At 37.3% G+C, this 24,896-nt stretch overlaps 2 protein-coding genes across 6 annotated transcripts in view; both read left to right on the plus strand.

The window, feature by feature from the left end:
• The window catches only part of LOC139989011 (uncharacterized), a 274,444-nt gene that overhangs the window by 172,210 nt on the left and 77,338 nt on the right, over positions 1-24,896 (plus strand). For all 5 annotated transcript variants that reach the window (XM_072006859.1, XM_072006858.1, XM_072006860.1 and 2 more), the window contains exons 6-7: positions 1,134-1,246; positions 12,657-12,822. In XM_072006859.1, coding sequence (XP_071862960.1) covers positions 1,134-1,246; positions 12,657-12,822 — 279 coding nt within the window. The remainder of the gene's footprint in view (positions 1-1,133; positions 1,247-12,656; positions 12,823-24,896) is intronic.
• LOC139989016 (uncharacterized) overlaps positions 1-24,896 on the plus strand; it is a 228,221-nt gene that overhangs the window by 3,951 nt on the left and 199,374 nt on the right. The gene's annotated exons all lie outside the window — the stretch shown is intronic.

The following is a 24,896-nucleotide window of genomic DNA, read 5'->3' on the forward strand; positions in this document are numbered from 1 at the left end:
GTCCATTCGACGAAGGACTCGGACGTGCTTGCTTTCTAAACAGCTCTCCAACACGGCAAACGATCAGTCCGATCTCGGATCGATGCTGGACTAATCTCGAAGAAACTTCGTCGGCTTGACCTCGTCGATCTTTTTCCGAAAACACGATTCCTTCGATTGCGAGATACATGTTCGACCATGTTCCTGCCGTCATTCTCGATCGTCGCGTGAACATGCTTCGTCAAAAAGTTTTCCAGGAACGTTGAAACAGTTCGATCGTATTTTTCATCGTGCCACTGACTGTTTCTGCGTAATAACACGGCGATACAGTCCGTTAGTTTCGAGGCACGTTTTCATCTTCAAGACGTGCACCGTTTCCGTCTGGCCCGTCTGATCTCGTTTCATGAGAAGAATAAATTCATTTCTGTTACAATGCAACATAGGTTCGTTTCTAGTTCGATGATATCTCCTTGACGCACAAAGTGTTACATACGAATGTTGTTACTTACGAATAATTGAAAAAATTGTTTCAAGTTTATATAAATGATAACTTAACAGTAATGTTTTAATTACAAAACGGTTTCATCAATAAAAACTGCCAGAAACTGTAGATCTTGTTAAGAAGATTTGTCGATAAAACGAATCTATCGTGTAGCTAGTGCGGTTTTGCAGTAGTATGAGCTTAGCCGAATCTCTGGTTATGCGGTTTATCAACTAAACAGTAAAATTCGTATTTGAACCTGAATTCTTTTTTTTAACTTTTGTTCAGATGTTTCTATGTTTTACTTTCTTTGTATCATACATTTTTCGTTCTCATTAATTTTTTATTCCATACATTATCTTTCGGTTCCTAGAAAAATTCAAATTTTAAGACAAACGTACAGGTCGTTCATAAGCAGCGCACGCGAATTGATAAAAAATTGGGTGGTTCCTTCGCCTGGGCAGTCGCCTGCATCATTTACGAAGAATACGTAAATTTCCCTAGCGTGTGCCATGCCATGAAAATCAACCGTAAATATCACGGGCCAGTATGGATCACGCAATAACTCGGTTCATGATATTTATAACGAGTTTCTTTTATTGTTTCAATGCGCAAAATTCCGTGTATCTTGCACACGTGAATCAAGCAGGCTAAGTATTTACGTTTGTTTCAGAATAAACGAAAGCACCACGAGATCCCAATTCCTGGCGTATTTCAGTTTCTCGTCCAAAGCGAGCGTATCCGTTGGTTGGCCAGTAAAAGGCGGAGATCCGAAGAACAACACCGGTGAGTGAGTCTTTCTTCCCATTGCAGCAACCTCTTTCATTTTATCATCATTTTATTTTATTGTCCAGTCACATACAAAATCTGTTTAATGACATTCATAAAATCTAAATTATAAAAAATAAATCTAAAATATAAAATATTATTATTTAACAGAAGGAAGGATAAATGTAGCTATGTTATAAAATAATATTTAGAAAGAACACTCTGAGACCTCTTCTTGTGGGTTGTTTCTTTCGAATCTCGACAGATCTCAAGGGTAGGTGATAAAGCGCAAGCTCTTATTTTACAGGTTTACTCAGGAACACTTAAAAATCTGCAACAATAAAACTCGATCTAATTTTCTCAAGATACGAGAAAAAAACGTTTCTTGTAAAAAACATCCGCGGAAATTGAAACGAAGTTTTGAGTAAAACTTATGTTAATGCCAATTTTGAATACCAAACGAAACTGCAACCAAAAACTGTAATCTCTTCCGTCGAAAATGCTTTGTACGCCACGTTTCGTGCTTCAATGAGCAATGTAAACTCGCACCGCGAAATCATAAATCAATTAGGGTAGCTAGAGCAATTAAACAACACGTGGAAATTAACAACGCCAGGTAAATTCACCTCTTGGAGGAATGTCGAGCAACGACGACATCGAACGAATACGCTAAACTGTCCTGCCTCGCAGATCAAACATTGATCTAGATCGGTTTCCGGATTCGTTACCGATAACTTTATCTAGCTGTAGGATATTATGCGATTGTATCATTAGCGAGTTCATTTTCGTCTGTAATAGGCAGACACCTGCGGTTCAAACGCGCTACATCGATTTTCAAGCCGGTACCCCGGCGCACAAACCAATTCACCGTTTCGAAATTAACGGATCAGCCTCGGGATACCAGATTAGTGGAGCAATGTTCAATTCCAGATAAGTTTTACTTCACAAACGTAAAGTAAAGTAATAAAAATGTTATTTAATAACATTGGAATTTTTTATGACCAGATCTAACAAAATACAAGCGCGACGTTTATTTCGTACATTCTCCGTGTGGAAAAATAAGAAAATAGTATAAGGCCAGATATTTTCGTTTTCGGCTTAATTTTCGAGAAAATCGGATTTGAAAATTAATACTTGCATGTGGCTAATTACCAACTGGATACGAAACACAATCAATAGGATGTCTTCCTAAATGCGAAAATAAGTAAAAGATGTGAAACAAAATGTTTCCTTTTAAGGTTTCATTTTGAAGAAAATATAGCTGAAACATCTTTAATTAAGAATCGGTCTAGCGCATGCGTATGATAAATTTTCAAATTTGCTTTTCTCGGAAGCAAAGTGTCTTGCAAAAGAATTTTATTCGACATTTTCGATTTATTTTTACACATAGAACGATTTAGTACTGTCTAGTCCGGAATTATTCATGTTCGACGATATTTAGTAAATTTTTAAACTCAATTTTCTTGAAAACCGAATGAAAGAATTTTGTTTTATATTTTTCACTTATTTTTCCGCAAGGAATCACGTTGTGTACGCTTTTACGTATTACTCGGCGGGACTCTGTATAATTTAAAGATATACGAGCACGATATAACACAGGACAGTGGATATATTCTTCTAACACCCAGGCGTTCTTTCTGTCAATCATTTCAAGCGAAATATGCAGATATTTCTAGGACACATTCAGTCACGTTCACCCAAAATCTTGGGTGACCAAGTACTCTTCTTTCACGCCCTAATCTCAACGCTAGATTCTTTCACGTATTTCTGGCATCCAAAACTCGGCTACCTACGATATATAACAATACCAAGTTCTCATTCCTACTAATATTCTCAATAATAAAATGAGTAGTTACAATAGGTAGTTGAGTAGCCTGACTTTATACTATAGTTGTCATCAATAGACGACGAAATAAAAATCTAGTGAAACACGGCTGATGTTAACGAGCAACGTGTTTCGTATCGCAAATTGTAGTGCATTTAGACTCGTCATCTTTTTTGCATTTGAAGCAAACCATTTGTAAAATGTACCCGTACTTAAATAAAGGGTTATCGGCTCAAACGAGTCGATGCATGCCGAATCTCCATATATAATTCGTCAAATCGTTCTTTACTCACTATCGATACTCCAACAAAATTCCAGGCTAGAAAATAATTCTCATTCCTACGCTAGGAAATCAAAGAGGAAGAAATGGAAATAGAGAAGATCGAAAGAAATTCTAATTCGCAAGAAAAGATTAAAGAAAAAAGAGAATCCAATTTCAGAATTCGAACGTCGCAACGGATCACTCTAAGAGTATACACTATCTTCCATCTTGTCTGCGCAAGATTCACGGCAAAGAGGAACAAGAACGAGACGAAAGAAAAAGGGGAAAGGTTCTCGTGACAGGGGCGTCTTGGTAAGAGTATTCTTTTCCCGAGTGAAATCCTGGAAGAAAATGTGAGAAACGCTCAGCTTTCGAGGACCCTTGGTGTCCGTGGAATCTTTGCACTCGACGTTAATTCTGAACCGATGGAGAACTGAAAACGGTCATGGCCATGGACTTTCGAAAGAGAGAAATAGAAGATTGCCGGAAAGGATGGGACGAGGGATGAAAGCGATAGCAGTCGGTGGATGCACGAATTTCCTTACGCAAACAGAGAAGAGGCGTAATTTCTGCCTAGTTAGAACGAAAATTATGCGAGCTTAAGTGCGAGATCGTCCGGGCTTAACCGAATAAGGGCAGTTTAGGATCCGTGGAGAATTTAGACTGACCGAGGTAAAGCGTTAACGACACGAGCTCTCGACCACCAATCTCCATAGAAACTTCTCTAATTTGCCATTCTAAAGAGTAGTATCACGATGTTACGACCTAAATTATCTATCGTGTTCGTAACTGTTCGAATCTTGGTCGATAAAGAATTCCAGAGTGGAAGTTCAGCCACGCTTATTGCGATGTAATGGAGATCCATGAAGGGAGAATGTTCAATTGCGACGTTAGATAGAATCTAAATTATTAAATTCTGTTTTTTAACATTATGTTTATAGAAGAGGAAATTTGAAGAATTTGTTAGTATTATTTTCGTCACTATTTTTTGCTTCAGTTAAATTCTATAATTTTATGAAGTTTGATGTACAAGAATAGAATGATCAAATAGCAAGAGATCTCCATCTGAATTGAACAGTCAACGACGATATAACTTCGTATTTTTATTTGTTCAATTTGGAATTTGGAATTTGGAAAAGCACGATAAATATAAAATGTCAACGTCAAAGTGAATTTCTAAATAAGGTAGCGCATTGGTATTTTTAAATCGTCGAAAGGAAATCATGGGAAACATAGAGAAACGCTTCTATTAATATTTGCCCCGGTGTTTGGCTATCGATGCGACGAAATTGCACGTTCCAAATTGGCAGGATATTTTGGGAATGCACTGCTGCGCGAATGACTCTAATTGGATAATGTTTCCTGGTGCAGCATTCTACGCATTAATGTAAATTTCACAGCCGTTCTGCTTCGTATTCGTAGAGGCAGTATAATAACGAAATTGGTCGTTACGACAATTTTGTTTAGAACGTTGCCTTATCTCGACGCTGCAGCTGTTTAATGTAGCGCTTAACCCTCCGCAATAAACAAAAAGCAGCGGCCTCTGCATCCTGTGATATCTGCGTTTCTATATCAAATCATCGAACTTCTACTCGTAGAAAATATCGTTAAAACCATATATATATAACTTCTGTCAGCTTTCCCGATAAGATTAGTTATAATCACAAACGCTTCTTGGATCTACATAGGATCATCAGCATACAGGAAAGTACGAAAGGTCTGATTTATGATTTTAATCGAAGGATCCACGCGTTCGATAACGTGCCAATTATCTCCACATATTGTATTCCGCATACATATTACTTACACGCACATTGCACCTCGCTACGGGAACAATGAATGATTTATGGAGACCGAAATTGAGCCTTACGCCAGTAGCGCGAGCCTGTTCGATCGATACAGCGCAGATTATTAACGGCGCATCGAATTGAATTTCGCTCGACACGCGAAATCAAAATGATGAAATCGAGAACAGGATCGTAGGACGAGGTTGAAGAGGGATGGAAAAAAGAAGAGAAGAAAGAAGAAGAAGGGAAATAGTTGGACGTCAAAAAGACCGGTGCTGCTACCGTTACGTAGATGTCACATTTTTACGACGTCCTCGTTCACTTTTTTTATACGACACCCTATTTCCTGGGAACAGCGTGACGAATGTGTGTCCATTCCACGGCGAAATAGCATTCGACAGTGTGGCCCCCGGTGGATATTCCTGCAAGAAACTTAATTCGTTGTAGGGTATATTGAGCGAAAATGGACGTTCGCGACTTCATTTAGTATCTCCAAGGGAAGAGAACAAAAAAGTAAAGAGAACGCGTTAACCAGCACCAGAAATTGAAACAAGACATAAACCATACCTGAAATTCCAATCGTTTGTACAAAAATTTTGAGAATTCTCGGGATTTCTATTCTAATGTTTCGAACGACACATTCTTATGCGTTATTTCAATTTTACTACACTGTCATAACTAGGATTCTGATATTTATGCAAATTCGTATCTTTACGAATATAATCAAAGAAACAAAACGTAAGCAGAGATCTGTTTCATCCAGTAAATATTATACCGAGTATTCTACTTAGATTACTTTACATATGTTCGCGTATACGCATTCCGTGGATTTTGGTATCTTCAAATTTTCTATAAATGGATAAAAATTCGCAGTCCAGTCATTGGCATAGAAATTTCGAACTGCGAAGATAAATATCGTGAAGAAAGTAACTAACAAAAATCTATATCTTTGTTATATCATCCCAGCGAAAGCTAACGCAGTAAGAAGCATCATAATTTCCACAAAGCATTTTCTAACTATCATCAATCTGTACGTGATATGAAGAAATGGCAACGATAATGTCCTCACAAAGAATAAAGAAACGAGTATATAACTTTCTCGATATCCTCGAAGCAGCAGTAACAAGTACATAGAAGAAGTCTCAGTACTGTAAAAGTAAGTCAGAATCACCGCGTATTATTCGTACACGTACAAACACGATGCACGTGTGCACCGAGCTATTTCGTTGGTCGCGTCATACGTTTCCAAGGAACGGATTTAAGGTTTCCTTTACAACGGGCAACGGCACGCTGCCTGGGGTACTAGCGGGTGTATCGATAGGAAGGTGGAGACGAGGTGGAATGAAGGGAACGACGGTGTGCAGCGTGGTAGAGCGGTCGTTTTACCGGTGGCGGAGTAGCAATAAGAAAGGTAGAGGCGGATGAATCCGCGCGGTGGTAAAAGCGGTGGTCCGGGGTGAAAGCTCTTCCCATCCCCCTCTTCTCTTAACCCACCCCGTACATAGGGAACGCCGGTCCACGTATAACGAGAGACGACAACGATTCTCGATTATCCCTGGGAGAAAGCCTGGGGCCTTCCATATGCGCGAGACGTACGATTCCGGACGTCGACGTGACTCCACCCACAGGATGAATTCCCTTTTCTTTCTCTTTTCGTTCCTCGTTCTCCTTTTTTTTCTTTTTTTTTTTTTTTTGACAACCATCGTGTGGCCTGGCTTTATCGAGGTTCGTGAACGAAAAGAAGCGAAAGGAGACAAAGAATAGAAAAGTCGAAGAAGTGAGAATGACGAGAAGAAACGAACGAAAATGTCGCGGTCGCTTGACAAACAGATCAATCGTTCGGTCTCGCCTCACTTTCTCCTTCTTCTTCCCGCCACCGTATAAATCCGTTTTTGCCCCCTTTTGTCTTTTCGTTCCTCTTCTTTCGATTTAATCCAGGCGGATTCCGTTTCCCTCGTTCCAGCAGGAGGAATCGTACAAAGAGAGACATTTTTAGGGAAGTGGAAGAGGTCGATGATTCCACAGTGATATTTCAACGCGGCTCGTATGGAGAGGCGTGAGTGTCGCACCAGTATAAGTCAGCCGGTCGTCAAACCGTTCTTGTAGAAGTGAAAGATCATTTGGTAAATCAGAATGTTTTCCAAGAGGCTACGTCACAACTCGGGGTTGAGATATACGAGAAAAACGTGTCAGGGAAGGGTAACCAGCCACTCGGAAGGAAAACGAACCGTCGACCGATTGACAAACAAATCAATCGTTGGGTTTTACGTATGCGGTGCTCTCGTCGTGTCTGCCAATTTGTCTGAGAGACTTCAGATGCTCGATGGATATTTTTCAATGTGATACACGCTGGTTTTAAGCGTCAGAATGTAATTTTTTTGTTAAAAACAGAAGTAGAGAAAGAAAAAAAATTGTAACATATTAAAAAAAATACGTTATGCAGGAAATGTTATATAAAATGTATATATCAAAGTAACACAAATTATACTATAAACAAATAGCATGCGAATAGGAAAGTGTACGGTTTATTGCTTTCTTAAGCGGCCCATAACTTCATCTCAAGAACATTCTACAGCTATCACATTCACGCTGCTTCCTCCAGAAGCTCGCCGGGAATATATTTCTCCTGCAACACACGATTCTTCGACAGGCTGCTGCGTAAATGCTCCGCCACTTTCTCTCTTTCCTACTGTCATCCCTAAGAGGTTGTCGCGTCGTGGCATTTGTCAGATTTCACTTCGCTGCCTACAAATTTGGTGGTAACACTTCCGCCGATAAAGAATTCCAAAAATATGTAGAAGAAGAATATTCGTTTGTTTATCGTAACTTTAATTTCCGTATAAACTCCATTTTCGATACTTTTCTATATTTTCACCAAGCGTAGCCAATTTCATTCCATGTAAAAGCGAAAGCAAAAAACATAAACGAAATTCAATAATAGTAACTCTTCTGAAACAATGTTTAAATTTTTTATATAACGAAATAAGAATGGCAAAATAAAGATAGAATAATATTCGAACGACTGGATTTTTCTCGTGTTTTTATATCTTTAAGCTGAAAATTAACGAGCGTATGAATATTTAACGCTAGAAATACAATACGAAAGTTAAAAAAAATTTGCACGCTGATATCGCGTAATTCTCTTCAAAACGTTATCATTAGACGAAACGATGTTGAATATTGATGACACAGTCCATTTGCAGTGTCGCTATGTGTTATGGTAAATATGACGTGTTGTGAAAAAACAAACTTCGCGTTCGATCCTTTCGCCATCGAACTGTTTGCATGCCAACGGAGCGACAGCTACAGGGAAGAGAGAAAACTTGTTCGAATATATGGATATATAGAATCTCGATGTATACATTCGGTTTACATTCTGTCTTCCGGATGACCTGGCAAACGTTTGCAAAGTAGGCGAAATCAAAAACGTTTCGCCGGTTTGTGCAACCTATAGCGGTTACAACGCGAACGTGGCTAAAACGAGGGAACGATCGAATTGAAAAACAAAATGCACGAAGGAAAAATCGCGATGGTTGCCGAAGTAAATTGACTTTATTCAATTATATTGATTTGTTTGCGTGCCGGAACGTGGACCATCTTTTTCCTCTTTTTATTATTAGTTTCACTCTTTTACCGTTTGCACTTTTAACCCAGCTTTTTGGTAACTTTTGAAAATGAAGAAATAACGATCGAAACATGTGCAACGAGTACTGAAGCTATTTTTTCCTTTTTCCGTTTTTTAATAAATTTTGTATGCAGTAGACTGTAGGTATCATTATTTGAATGACAAGAATTATTATATCTTAATTGGAGCACTGTAAATATCATCTTACGATACGTATTGCAGGTAGTGCACAAATAGTGGAAGTGAATAATAGCGTACAGCTGACACAGCAGTGTAGGTTAAAATAGTAACAGACATGAAACTCTTCAATGTATACCTTTTTATAGACAGAAAACGTTAAATAGTACAATTTATATAGTGAGAATTATTAGATTTTTAATCATTCGATTTTTAATAATGTTATGAATAATATTTTGTGGCAGAAATTGTAGATTGTAAGTAGTAATAGTCAATAATAATAGATATCTGGCACAGTAATATAGATCGGACTCTCTATATCAGACATGAAATATAAATGTAATAAATTACTGACTCGAAAGGCATTAATTCGTTCTTTTAAGGACTTGGTTATAAAAAAATCAATATATAAAAGTATATTTAATAGCAGCTTTATCCCTTTAATCTTCTTCTCTGCGGCAAGGTTTTCATTCTTTCCAGACGAGATAAAAGGATTATTCGTTTGGCTTCCTTCAACCGTTGATTAAAATGCATTTCGGAGAAGATATAACAGATTCTTTTGAATTTAATAAATAGACCTATTGTTATACAAAAAAATTTACGCTCTGTATTTGAAAATTGGAGAAAACTTTTCTCTCTGTGCAAATATTTGCTTAACGCCCCCGTGCCTCGCTTCCTCTTTCTCTTATTCCAATTTTCTTGAAAACTGTGCTCGTTTGAGCAAACGAATCGACTCGCGGTATTTTAATTAACACGTCTGTTCAGCACGAGAATTTGGCCACGAACAGTACCTTTCTTACGCTAAAACATTCCATTAAATACTTTGGTTAAGAAAACAGCATTGTTACAAAAGAAGAGAAACTGTTTCGTTAAAACATATGCAACCGGTTCACGGTGTACAATATTATCAACACTCGGTAAAATATTGGAGCATAAGTTATTGAATCATAAAATTATTGAATCAGGATGGAATATTCATGCTGGTATTAATCTATTTAGCGATTTTTACAATGATCTTGCGCATGTGCGAGCGTGTAACTGTAAAGGTAAACGTGGAGAGTCCATTTAATTACGATGATGTGTTCAACTGTGACGAGTGAGAGAAAAAAAAACGAGGGAGAAAGAAAGTAGAGAAAATACAGGTTGGAGGAGAAAAACGGAGAAAGGAACGGAATTAAGCGACTTCGGACGCGAGCAATTAGGTGGAAAAAGAACGAGCAAAATTCAGTGCAGGAAGCCGAAAGGGTGAGCTCGAGCGCGAAAAAATATGCTAAAAGACAAGGTAGAAAAAAAAAAGGTCTCGAGGACACAGAAGCCATTATATATATTCAGAGAAGCTTTGGCGTCCGTGGATTGGTCCCGTCCTAACTCTAATGGGTCCACCCATTATGACAATTGCATCCTCCGGATATATAAAACTAAACAAAAAACATGGAGGCAAATAGGACGAACAAGTGCAACAACTATACGCCGTCATCCTCCGACGCCGTGTCGGAAGAAAAAGGCGAAGAAGGTGGCGCGCCGCCGCCTGCTTCGCGCCAGAAAATATCGTCTCGCCTCGTAGAGATTCTAATTCAAGCTGGCAGGATGTAGTACGAATCGGTGGCGTCACGGTGCACTATGCTTTTAACCTGCTTTGTCAGAAGACATACCGTCCCTTGTCATTGATAGTGGCATAAATAAAAAGAAAATGACTTCTCTTTTTATTGCGCGAATATGCTTCATAGATTTCCATCATGAATCTCTTCTGTTATCTTTTATCATGCAAGGCATGAGCATATTTCTTGATCTTTATTGGTTTTACGTCATAAGAAGCGCGTCATAAAAAGGTAAATAAAATTAGATAATTACGAAATAAATTTCTAAGAATAAAAATTTCTAAAATGATTGTGTTTTAAATATTAATTTTTTTCAGGTTGTTCTATTATTACTGTTCATAATAGATTAGAATAGAATTAATGAATATTTATTGCGTTAAATAGGGTCCCAATTTGTTATTTCTTAGGTTTAATTCTAACGCTAACAACAGATTGACAGTGCCAATATTGAATTAATGTTTGACAAATAACATAGATTCAACTGATTCGAATCTTCCAAGTTTCAATCGAAAGAATGTTTTCGTTTAGAATTATGTTGCTTCCTATTTTCAACTTCGTTTGTACATGAGATTATAAACGCTGCCACGTGCCTCGCACTTTACGTTTAAAAAAAGAAAATGTACAGTTAGAAGCTGATTCGTAAATATCACACTGCGTCCAGTTACACGATTTGCTTGTTAGACAATATTTGTCTTAGCGTCCCATCGCTGAACCTCTTCTCTGGCAGTGTGGATCCACGTGCATTGTTCGAAAGTAGCTCTTGAATTTTCTCGCTATTATGTGACATCGCTTCCTGACATCGCAATTTAGCTTATTCTTTCTTTTACGAATCAATTTTAGGAATAATCATAAGAAAGAAAATTAAAAAGTAGTCATTTTAATAATAAAAAATAACTATCAAAAGAATAATTATTGATTATTATAAATACAATTGTCGATATAAATATCAAAGTTATTTTCAGGAACCTCCCACACAATTGAACTAAGATTATTTGTGAAATTTTACAAGTGACTAATTACAAGTTACCAGAATTAATAAATACGCTTGCACAACAATAGCAAGTTTGATAATAAAACAATATGAAATTTTATAAGAATGAAGATTTACAAATTATTTGATTATCCTATTCGCCAGAAAATTGTGAAATCGCAAAGAAGAAATTTGTGATCTACAACTTTTAACTTGTCATTTTGCTAATGCTGTTAATTAGTAAGTTATTAAGCAAGGACGCACAGATTTTGAAATCCTGAAATCACAGGTAAAATTGTAACAACTGCTTTAACAACACAATTTCCGCCCTGCAACGCAAAGTATCGAAGCGGATTTGAAATTTTTTTACCGCCGCATCACGTTTAGTTTGCAATATCGCGATTCACGTTCAACGATCGAGCGTCGTTTTTCACGCGGACTCTTCGTTTTTCCTCAATCATCGTGGCGCACTTGAACTATCGATGGGCGTCGAACTGCGCCAGCCCCGCTCCATAACTTTCCCGTAATGTCCGTACACCGTGCGAGCGCCGTTGGGCGCGAGGCAGCGCGATTAAATCGCGAACTGATATTGGCATACGGGGAAATTTACAGCGAATACTCTGCGACGTTTCTAACCGTGTTTCGCGGATTTTAATTGAATGTCTGACCCGCCGCATCCCTGGCTTTTTTATCTTCCCTCTCGCCTCGAATTTTCGTCGCGACAGAGTTTCCATTAAACGAAGTCGAGGAAACGAAATTCGGAAAAATTAACAAAAAAGAAGTGGTGTAAACGAAGTCAGGAAAAATTGATAAAAAAAGAAACATTTCACCGACGTTAGATATGATTAATACGTTCGCGGTTTCGAGATTCCTTTCATTTCTGAATATATTTTTTAGATTACACTTCTTTGTTCATACTTTTAAAAATAGCGAAAGGTTTGAGAAGATTCATAAACCATTTCTTGATCTTTATTGGTTTCATGTCATAAGAAGCGCATGATGAAAAGGTAAAATTTTGGACATTTTTGATCTTCGAAACTTGACAAATAAATTTTGTACAATTTTCAATTGAAAAACATGAGTTTCCGAAAGTATGAAAGTATTAAAAAACATGCAAAGGGAACCGAAAAAATGCAATCTTTTATTCTCGTAAGGCTGTCATAAATGTTTTTATGTGCTTTTAGAGTGCGACTGGTATTACAAGGATACCGATTGCCTGGACGGATGCGTGTTAGCGAGCCCTGGATATCCTGGCCTGTATCCTCCAAACATCCGGTGTCTCTACTCGATTACTTCCGGCCCACGGATGTCCATCGCGATTAACTTCACCGCCGTGCTTCTGCCTGAAAAGTGAGTACGCCTATTCACTGTTTTTCATTCCACTCATTCATCCTCTTACTCTTTTTACATCCCCACAAACGACAGTAAATACTTCTTCCTAATGAAAGAAGCCAATGTTATCTAGTTACATCTTTTAATCACTTAGAATAATTTGACAAACCAAATTTGTATAATAAATTTTTTAACGTATTTTATATTCTTCCTTACTATGTATCATGTCGTTGACTTAATTTCGACATCATGAAGAATGATACTTGAATGACATTTATTTAATGAATTAGCATCTAAAAGTTTAATCAGTATTCAATAGAAAAATTATCGCACATTACGATAAACATGCTACAAAAACAAACATACAAAAAGAAATTTTTATTCGTAGTCCTATTTACATACCACTTAACAGCTTACAACTTTTCTGACATTAAAAATAGAAAATATCGAACGGAAACAATTTTGGAAATACTATCATTATCGGGCAGCGAGTTTCACGTGACGCCATAATTTCAAGCAAATAAGATTTCCAGTCACGGAACGATGGTTCCTGGTATTCAACACGTTCGCAAATATTTAAATAACAACCACTCGTTCGCAGAGATACGGCTGGAAGCGTCTTGCGTCGAGTGGTAGCCCCTCCTCGCCGCGTACAAGCTGTACCTTTTAACGTCAGTCGACAACGAAACTAAATTTCGAACGTCGTGTGAGAGGCCTCATGCAAACCTCTGATGAGACGACGGACTCGAAAGCGTTCAGCCGAAATTCAAGTCTATAGAATTGTCGCGAGTCAATACGAGCGTTTTTCGTGCTTACAAGGGGTTGCAGACCTTTTGTGAAGCTCCGTGACAACAGGGTTTGATAATACGTTCTCGTTCAGCTGCATCGTCGACGAGCCGCAACCAGGCACCTCATCACTGGTCGAATCATCCCCTCGAGCGGAAAGAAACACGCGCGAAACTCCTGTTATTCCGTGTATCGAGTTATCTCCGAGCCCCTCGAGCCAGTTCGTCTTTCTTGCCTACCCCTCGAACGATTTCCACATTTACTCACTCGCGTTTACTTTACGGGAATGCTTTTGAAATCGAGGGTAGTTTCTCTTTTATGAGGTGTTTGCCTGTGTTTGTTTGGATGGCGAAACATTTTTCCCTCTTTGTTCCGTTGCGTTTAATTGGATTGAAATAGGAAAGAAAAAATTTGAGAGATCGTTGGTACAATTGCTGTTGCTGAAAGGAAAGGCATTTTTGACAGCATGATTTTTAATGTAGTATCACGCGACATATGTTCTATTCTATAGTACATATAGTGTGCTTTGAAAGTTTAAGAGTATATTCTGAAAAGAAAAAATATGTTCACTTGCATCAGCCTTGATAATTTCTTGAAAAATAGGAAGCTCAATTTTATACTTTTATCAATTTTCTACCGTTGTAAAATTTCTTTAATGCAATGAACTGGGTTCTAGGCTTTTCTATATTTCCACGCGTCTTTGTCAAAAGCACGTTCAAGCTGTAATAGAAACGTATTGAATTCGACTATTAAATAAATTGACGATAAAGATTCTCGTTAACAGGTAATCAATTTCAAATACAAAATTCGAAAGATCGACAGAGAATATTCGGTTGTTTATCAGTTTTGAAGACCAGTTCTAAATCTTTTCTAAATTGCACATCAGGTTTCATATTGAAAAATAATAATAAACTAAATTTCGATAACATTAGACTAGTTTTTCGTGCAACGAATGGTATTATAGAATCTGACGGGCGTCCTGCTTTCTATTATAATCACGAAACAGCAAAGGTAGTATGCATCACGAAGCTGCTCGCGTGCGTACTCTTAACTAGTTTCGTATTTCATTACACGCTGAATATGTATAAAGCATCGTTTCTCGGTTCTCGTTACCGCTTGTTTTCGAACTTCGACAATTTACCACGAGCTGTAACTTCAGTCCATTATCCTCCACAGCTAAGTGTACGCGTGTACGTGTATGTATGGTAATCCGAATGGAAGATACGCGCAGGAAATCTTCGCGCTGACTGTCGCGCAACCCAAAGAGGGACTATCAAATCACCACGTGCTGCCTCCCCTATGAAACGCTGTGTCTCAGCTCGTTAACAATGTATACGTTGCTTCTTAACCTAGATCAATGATACATCGGATTATAGTCACGTGCAATCTGTCGATCCATCGAAATTAATGGAAACTGCTTCCCCAGTAACTGTTAATCCTATGGTTTGCCGGAAAGTACCTATTTAGACACGCATTAGCGGTGAATTATAGACTTCGTAGCATGATCGATGTTATCGTGGTACCGTTTAATGATTGATGTGAATTTCTTGAAAACATAAGTAGATTATTACGGACAGTGACGAAACTCAAATGTATTGACACAGATTTCCTTATGTGAAATTTCCTTCGCACGAATATTTCTGTAAATTATATACCTTTTGAGTTTAGGGTTAAAATACATTATAATTCATTACTGTTAACTTGGTGTATACAGGAGACAGATAACAAAAGCTATGTAATTTCTGTAAAATATATACCTTTTGAGTCTAGGGTTAAAATACATTATAATTCAATAGTGTTAAATTACTGTATAGAGGAGACAGATACCAAAAACTATATAATTTCTGTAAAATATATACCTCTTGAGTCTAGAATTAAGATACATTATAATTCATTACTGTTAACTTGGTGTATACAGGAGACAGATAGTAAAACATATATAATTTCTGTAAAATATATACCTTTTGAGTCTAGGGTTAAAATACATTATAATTCAATAGTGTTAAATTACTGTATAGAGAAGACAGATGCCAAAAACTATATAATTTCTGTGAAATATACACCTTTTGAGTCTAGGGTTAAAATACATTATAATTCATTAGTGTTAAATTACTGTATAGAGGAGACAGATACCAAAAACTATGTAATTTCTGTAAAATATATACCTTTTGAGTCTAGGGTTGAAATACATTATAATTCATTAATGTTAAATTGGTGTATAGAGGAGACAGATACTAAAAACTATGCAATTTCTGTAAAATATATACCTTTTGAGTCTAGGGTTAAAATACATTATAATTCATTAGTGTTAAATTACTGTATATAGGAGACAGATACCAAAAGCTATGTAATTTCTGTAAAATATATACCTTTTGAGTCTAGGGTTAAAATACATTATAATTCATTAGTGTTAAATTGCTTTATAGAGGAGACAAATACTAAAAAATATGTAATAGACTATTTTTGCAAATCATAACATTTCAATGACTATAAAGCAGATTCAAGTTGTAGAGAAGAAAAAGTAGTCTGTGTCAATATTTCCGTCCATCGCTATATAAAATTCGAGAAATTATTTGACGAAATTTTGTCTCTGAATTCCTAACAACCCATCATGCACATAAACCAATTCTTCAAGTATCGTATCATTGCATTATCGTTCTTAGAACGCTGAGTTTTTTCAATGGGGACTCTGCTATGCAAACATAGATAGGGTTATAATTAGCTAAATCTAGAATGAAAAGTCGACGTTTAATTCGTTTAAGGCGTTGAAAGAACGAATCTCGTGAACGAAGAACTCGACAAAGAATGATTCGTAATTTCTGTACGGTGACTCGAAAGCGAGAGAGGAGTGGAAAGAGGGAGAAAAGGGGAAAATAATCACGGTACATGCAAGCAGTGCGGCGCTTTTTCGCCTTCTTCATTGCCAGTGACTAGTTTTTTACTGCGCCGGCTGCTGGAAAGTACTTCCATACGAGGGGCAGACGTCAAAAGTACACCAAGCACTTCCCTCTTCTTTGAAACGCGAACACGCGTTCCGTCTTTCTGTTCCGTGTTCCCCTTCACTTTCTCCAGCATCGCGCCATTCATCCTTGTGACGGACAAAGCAATTGAAAACCAGCCTGTGATCCGTTCGAAGCTTTTCGCGGAAATTTTAAATCGTACAATTGATATTTTAATCGAAATATTCTTATGTCGAACACTTTGAATGTGTTCTTAACCTTCATGCTTTTAATTTCTTTAACTATAGAAAATTTGAAACTGCTTGGAAAGTACTATGTTGCAAGTAATTACTATAATAAAATTTCTTTACTATCTTTTAGAACGATATACTTTTACATCAACAGTAATCAACTACACGTTGTATGAAATTTTGTCTATATCATAGTAAGTTGAAATATTGGTTATTATTGATTATAAATCTTCAATAATCTTCAGTATATAAAGCTACAATATTTTTGAATTTATAACAAATACAGGATGTAGCAAGTCCTTAACAATAATTTTGTCCGCATAAATGAATAAATATTATTTCCAATATATACTATCCCGATAATGTGATTCAAGTAAAACACAGACAGAAATATTTTCAGAGCTTTGTATTCTATCTGGAAATCCTATCCCGGCAGATAATTTTTCGCGTCCTCGTTTATTTGTGATGTACTAACATGAAAATTAATTTTTTCTGACGATAGAAGATGAAAAAATCGTTAGCAATTCACTGGAAATATTTTAGTGGAAACAGTCTGTCTGATCATTCTGGGTGTAGTACGAGGATCTAAATCCGACCGCATTTTGATTCCAGAAGCAGCAGGATAACCCGCAAAATCGTTCAACTTCGAACGTATGCGAATTTTACTCGACCTGCATATGTTCGAAGTCAGCTTTCACTATTTCATCCACAGAATATCATTTCAAACTGAAAAGTCAATGAAGAGCTCTATGTCGTTCGCACGTTTCCTTTTTCTGCTCTGGTGTCTCTTTGTCGCTTAAAATTCAGTTGATTTTTTTCTTCAATCTCTCTCGTAAAGAATCAACGTCAGAAACAAACCACCATACATACAAACATACACACCATATATTGACCCTGTTGTTTTCTATGTCGTCCTTATTTAAACAAACAAAAAGACTCTTAATATTTTAAAAAAAAGCTTTCTTGCATAAAATATTTAAGCGAGAAATTACGAATAAATAACAATTCTTTTACTCTCCCTTCAAGTTTAAAAAGTTCCTAGCGATAGAAAGATTCTTAGATGCGTCAAAGGACGCAGCAACGTTGAAAGGAACGAAAAGAAGAAGATTGTCTTATGATATAAAAAGAGAGTCAATAATCAGATAACACGTTGTAGCCCCAATACACTGGAATATTTATGAGACCTTCGCTCCCCTTTCATCCTCGTGGTAATAAATTCTCATAGAATATGCAATCCATTTTGATTTCCCAGCAAGACAAACAACGACATGTGACAAGTCAGAAGAATCCCAAAGGACGGAACTTATTTTCCTCTGTGCAACGTGATGGAAATTCTAAATAATCTCACGCACTCTTCTACGTTTCATCGCCATTCTACTGAAACACTCTAACAAACGAATGTTATTCCATGAAAACGGATACGGTGATTGTTTCATCGTTTAGCGGCACGGCAAAAATTGCACGAAAAAGCTGAACGGAAGTTTCGACTCGCTCTGAGCCACGATTGTCTTAAACTTCTCCGCAATAACTCGGTGACTGGACAACTTTTTCCTGCGACACGCTAATTGAAACGAGCGAAATATCGCCGTGAAAACGACAAAAAAAGAAAGGAATAAACGGACAACCAACGACTGCGGTTGCGACTGCAATTTTAAATAACGATTAATCGTATACGCTGACGGTCGCTCGCTTTACTCGAGTCTGCATGGAAATTTCTAACAGCTGGATACTAATTCGCCAACAATATCGCTGCATGGAGATTCCATAGGAAATTACCAGTTTTTCCGACATTTTGTAAAACAACGCGAAAACTGTCGCTTGCTACTGGGGATGAAGCGGAATTGTATTTTAAAATGTGGATCTATGGAAAATGCATAAATATTCGTTATCATCATCGAATAACGACGAAGCGTTTATTAAAATTTTCCACAAAATTTTGCTTATGATATTTCGATAATTTCAACAGATATAATGTAAATATTCGTCCGAATAAGCACGTGGCAGACTTGTTAGCGTGGAACGATAACTACGAAATTAACAGAATTTCAGCAAACGCGTGAAAAAGAATGTGGTTGGCTAATTAGGAAAGTTGTAATGGTGCACAGGTTGTCTATTAACATTAACTGGCCCGAGAACGGTGCACGCGAGTAACGATAATTACCCAGCGACACGTTTTCCGCTGAGGATCCTGTGACTTTGAGCCGCGAACCTTCTCGACATACCTATGGAAAAGCAAAACTAGGTTAACGACTGTAATCGATCGACTTCCTTTTACAAAGATCCTACTATTTTCTCCTCTTTAACGAAATTATGTACACGTTTCTACTTCGCTATTATGAACAACTAAAACAAATATTTGCTTTTCCAAAAATTTCCAACTTGTACCATATGCGTTAACCATGAAAAGCATCGAGTCTGCAAAATATAACTTACTCTGCCTTCAAACATTACCACACCCATAAAAATATCCACGTAATGTAACTTCATTTTCCTGAAACATTTTTCGAAGAGCAAATAGTTCACGATAACTGAATTTTGTATTCTCATCACTATCACCTTTCGTTGAAATAACAGGGACTCAAGTTTATTTAGCTGATATGTAAAATTCTATGCCAGATGAAATAATAAAGTAAAGTGAAGTAATAAACAAACTTTCTTATTCGACCGGAGCAACTAAAATCTAATCAATTAATTAAAATTTCGCTGAAATACATACGTTTCAAATAAATGAAATTCAACAGAGGAAGAGATAAATCCACAAAAGTAAATCCATAAAAAAGAATAGTTAATCCGATCCAATTTTCCTTTAATCTCAACTACTAACTATAGTAGAATATTCTCGCAGCTTACTCGAAAGAACGAGTAGAATCGTCATAAAAAGTAGATCTTTGCATGAGGTTCGCAACAAAGGAAGGACGATATGTTCTATGCGCTGTAGCCATTTGAATTCCCTTTTCCAGCGGTCGGCCCGGAATGTAAACCGGCATCCGGATAACGGCTGGGTAACTTGCTCGAACATCTCATAGGGATCAGCCCTAAAGGATTCAAGATGGTCAAATGTACGAACCATCTCAGGCCCGTTCCTCGTTCCGATTCATTATTCAGACCTTACTTTCGCCTCGCCGTTTGAAAGACGCTGATCGCTTTCCATCCTGGCGAATTCACACGGTGGCTGAGCCTCGCCTCGCCTCGGCCAGTTCAAAACGAAGAACGGGTTGCTAAGGATAAAACCGGTAGCCACCGCCCTCATCCATGCAAACGCCGAAATTATTCCAACTACACCGCGGCAACACTGAGACAGCGATTTCTTACCGGTGGGGTCGACTTCGCTCTTTCTGCCCCGTCTCTTCCACTCCCACGCCAATTTTCATATTCTCTCGCGCCTCTTTTTCTACTTCTGCTTTCCTCTGCTGCTCGCTTCTATCTCGACGTTCGTCGAAACACGAATAGCCACGGGCTTCGTGTGTAACGCTGGATCTCTCCGTCTAATGAGAAACATGAGATTTTTAGGATTTTCTGGTACCGTGGAACGGTTGTGCTTAAGTTCAGTTGATTGTTTGGTGCTGAAGTAATTATTCGAGGTTCTTAAGGATTGATACTACGTTTTTCTTCCATTCATTTCACATCATTTTGTCGACTGTATAGTTTTTATACCGAGGTGATAATTATTTAATTATATTTTAATTGACTGGGGCTTGATTTCTGTTCAAATGGTTTATTATGGAGTATTAATTCAAATGGTTTATTTAGGAGTTTTAGATACTGTTAGTGTTTCTTTGGAGTATTTCATACGCCGATGTTAGGTTTATAATGTTTCTACTCGAGTAGTAACTAGTTTGATTGTGAGTATTGGAAATGAGAGAGCATTTAATTTTTGTTTGTTAATAGTGTTTCTTTGAAATATTTGAGTTTCCTGTGATTCCATGGAGTTTATATTGTTTCTACTGAACAATACTTGGTTTGATTATAAATATTCGTGAGAAGAAAAGATTTAATTCCTGTTTGAATGGTTTAATGAGCAAAATCGTTTAGAATATGACAGGCGATTTTTCTTCTGATGTCGTATACAAATTGATAAACTACCTATCGATGTGTCATTAGATCTTTGATGAACGGCTCGCATCAGGAAGCTTAAAACAGGTTCAACAAATTTCCGTCTCGTACGCGTGGGATATACAAAGCGACGAGCAACATCGATCTCGTTCCAGGACATTTGATTCGGCTGGTTTTATTAAATCTGTCGCCAATAACGTCATGGCCTATGGATAGAGTGTTCCGTAGTCTTGTGTTATTAACGTTGTGGCCATCTGTCACTGGTATCGTAAAATTCTGCGTGTTATACGTTCATTGATTCGTAGCTTCCTATGTTCTCATCGACTGCCTTTCTCTCGCTTCCCTCTAGAACAAACCTCAAATACTTTGAATCACGAAAGCTCCACTAGACCTTTACAGCTCTCTAAATCGTAACAATTTTACAATTCTACAGTTTCATGGAAGAAGTATTGGATTGTCCCAAAAGTTTCTTTCGTTTTATAAGAAAATAATAGACGCACAACATTTTTTTGTTTTATATTATTTTATTGAATTATGTGTGATCCAGTTTGTTCTATTGGAAGAAAATCGTGCAGCTATTATTTCCTCCTAAAACAAAAGAAACTTTTGAGACGACCAATATTTCTCGCTTACTCCATGTATGAACCTTCGCCGCATAAAAATTTGTTAAGGGAGGGCTTATCATCTTTCTGCAAAAAACAACGTATACACGAGAACATGATGTTTATTTATAGTAATATTTATCTTAGTTGTAAAAATCACGCTTGAATTAAAGAAAAGATAAACATAGAGTTGGTAGGAACGTCACAGTGGTACCGCCCTACGTATGGTCAGACACGCATTACAGAATTATCTTGAGTTTGAAACAACAAAATTCATTCGTGAATTGGTTTCTGAAATTTATGTATGACAAACATTAAATTATGTATTTCTAGAATCTTTTTCCCAAATTGTACACTAAAACGTATAAAATTTCTATAAAAATACTACAAAGGAATAAACGATTCTGAATTAATCTCGACTAAACTAAATCATAAGCGGTTTATTTCTTTGTAGAGTCTCAGATTGTTCTTATTACTTTCGAAACATAAACTTTGATCCGTGTGTTAGTTAATTTTGTAACTTTACTACATCACTTCCTAATCTTAACTCACCAAACTTTAAAGCATCCCGAAAGTTCTTACATCGAGTTTTATCATACGGAAAACTTCCGTAAGAGGCGTTAGCCATTAAAAATAATTCAAGGAGTCGATTCGAAGGTTCGCGGTGTCACGGGTGTAAAATAATGGCACGATTCGCATCGTCCTTAGCGATTCTCGTTGGCTGGAATTTAATAAGAACCGCATAAAGTTAGGGCGGATTCCCGTTTATTCGAGACGGCTTCCCGCGCGTACCTGCGAGCCCAGGGAATATGTGTTTCACGTACGTAAGCGTTGGTGTATGTCTGTGGTTTTCGTGTGTTCGCACACTTGTCGGATCCATGTGCAACATAAAATAGAGGGAAATAGAGAGAAGGAGGAGCTGAAAGCTTTTGTACTCCCCATCCGGAGTCACCTAGCCGCGAGGCCAAGCTTCTGCCGCTGCTAGCTTACACTCGCTATTGGCTGCTAGTATATACGCCGCTGGACCCGCAGCTTTTCTTGTCAAGGAAACTACGTTTGCGTATCTCTGTGGCGCTAAACTGCGTCAACAGCGCCGCATTAACCTAAGACTACCGAAATGGACGAAAATTCCTTACAGAATTTATCGTCGATCTTAGCGTATCCTTCCGAGTTTGTTATTAGCATCTGTTCATAGTAAAAATGTTCAGGATCCTCCATATATATAGTGGCTATAAGAAGTACTTGCATATCATTGTATTTATTACAGCATTTACGCATTGCTTAATTAAGTGCGAGTACAATTAAATTTCATATCATTTAGCACGTATCACGTGTCGGCTAGAAAAATTTGATTCTATAAAAATAAAGTCTACTCGAATAGAAAAAAAGAGACGGTTTTAACTATAATACATGATGCGATGAAAAGAGGAATATCCTTTTATATTATATAAAAATATAAACCATGTTTTCTCTGTACGATTACTTCAGCATCGTGGAAAAGCGTGAGATTAATTTAACATTGTCATGTAATTGGAATTTTTGCTCCTTTGAGATATTGTAAGAGCGTCTAATTAAAATGTGATCAGAAAAATTCCATATAATCATTTAGTTTACAGCATATTTGAAAACTCCCTAAAGGATGTTAAATTGAAAATATTTCAATCGGAAATTTAATTAGAATATGATTCAAAGGATTCTTTTTCAAGAGATAAAATAATTCACATACAGATTACCAGATAACGATACATCAAACGAGAAAGTTCCCATGTAGCAGAAATATTAAACACTATTCGTAGACTTACATTTATCGTGGAACAGTGGCTGGCAAATATTCCGTGCTTTTCCATGCTTAAGTGTACACTTTCCTCGTAGCAGTAATCTACGAGATTCGCGCGAATCACGTGTGGCTTTCAGTCAGAGGAAGAAAATTTCGTCCTACGTCATGCGGAATCCTTGTTTAAAGCGAAAAAAGCATCCTCGAAAACTACGTGATATTAAAGCGGGAAAAGAATCTTATTAAATGCGGGTAAACAGGCGAGAAGATACACGAGGTCAATCCGCGGTAAACGCATTGTAGATATTTTTAATTAAATATTTCCACGGTTAGCGGTGCGTTTTTACGTGCTAGGCATTCGGTGTACATCGAAAAATGTAATAACGTCGGCCGCGACAGCCATCGAGAAACTTTTACTATGGGGGTAGGTACGCGAACGCTGCCCCCGCCCTTTCCCGTGCGGAAAACAAAATTCCGTCGTTGTGCCATCCATAAAAATGCTGAAAGCGACGAATCTACATCCTATTAACGATGCATTTTCGTTTGGTTCCCCGACACGAAGGGATGTCGCGTGGAACATTAATTAAATCAGCCCGGGACCGACGTGTTTCGGTAATTAATGAAGTGTCACGAAAATCGAACAATATGCAGATACGGTGAGGAATCTGACACGCGCAATTTCATCCAATAAAATCAAGTTACACGCAGCTTGTCTACTCAGCATTCGTGGATGCTATTGGAAAAATTGAAAATCACTTTAACGACGATCGTTATCCTCTTATTCGATCCGTATGCCACGAATTGTAACTCGTAACTATAAAATCGTGTCATTGAGAACCATTCCATTGGTCGATCTCTATTTAGTTTCTGATTCCTCGGTTTATTGATTCGAGAGGTGATCATTAACAGGAGAGTAGAATTCTATTCGTATTTCGATGAAATATAAATTCTTTTTAGGAAAAGTGATGGAATTAACAAAATGGATAAAGATTGTAATAATGAAACCAAGATTCTCTGTCTTTAGCTTATTCCCAGTTGAATTAACAGCGACAGTAAAAAAGTGATAAGTACAAGCCGATTCTTTTTCAAAATCAACGTGAATACATGAAACGATACATATATATGCATAACATCAATATTTATGTAAAACTTATGTATTTCTCTATGAATTTCCAAAACAAAATTACATATTCATAGTTTTTAACTTTTAAAAGTAAGCAGGGTTACTCACAGTTTTCTCAAATAGATTCTTATATCACTTTATACCATAATGTACCACCTCCATCTATTTTATAACATCTAATTTATAAACACACTTTCCATTAGAAGCTAATGAGTTGTTGTCACTGACCAAAAACTTTCACAGTATCATCTTTACTTAGAATAATATATAGAATTATACATTACACGGAAGGGCAAATGAAGAACGTTATTTAATTAAATGAAAATGTCTCGAGGGTAAATATGATATTGTCCGTTCAACGAGTAAGTACCAGTAGCCAGTGCCCGGAAACATCAGCGAAGGCGACACTCAATTACCACGCGCGTCTCGCGAATATCCCGTCGCATTCGTCGTCGTTGCAAACATCGTAACGGAACGTCACGTGGTAAGGCAGTAGACGAGATTATTACGGAGGGTTGCACAATTCCATGTGGACGCTCAAACGCCATGTAACGTCGAACTCTT

The sequence above is a fragment of the Bombus fervidus genome, chromosome 7, assembly GCF_041682495.2.
Source record: "Bombus fervidus isolate BK054 chromosome 7, iyBomFerv1, whole genome shotgun sequence".
NCBI classification, from domain to species: domain Eukaryota; kingdom Metazoa; phylum Arthropoda; class Insecta; order Hymenoptera; family Apidae; genus Bombus; species Bombus fervidus.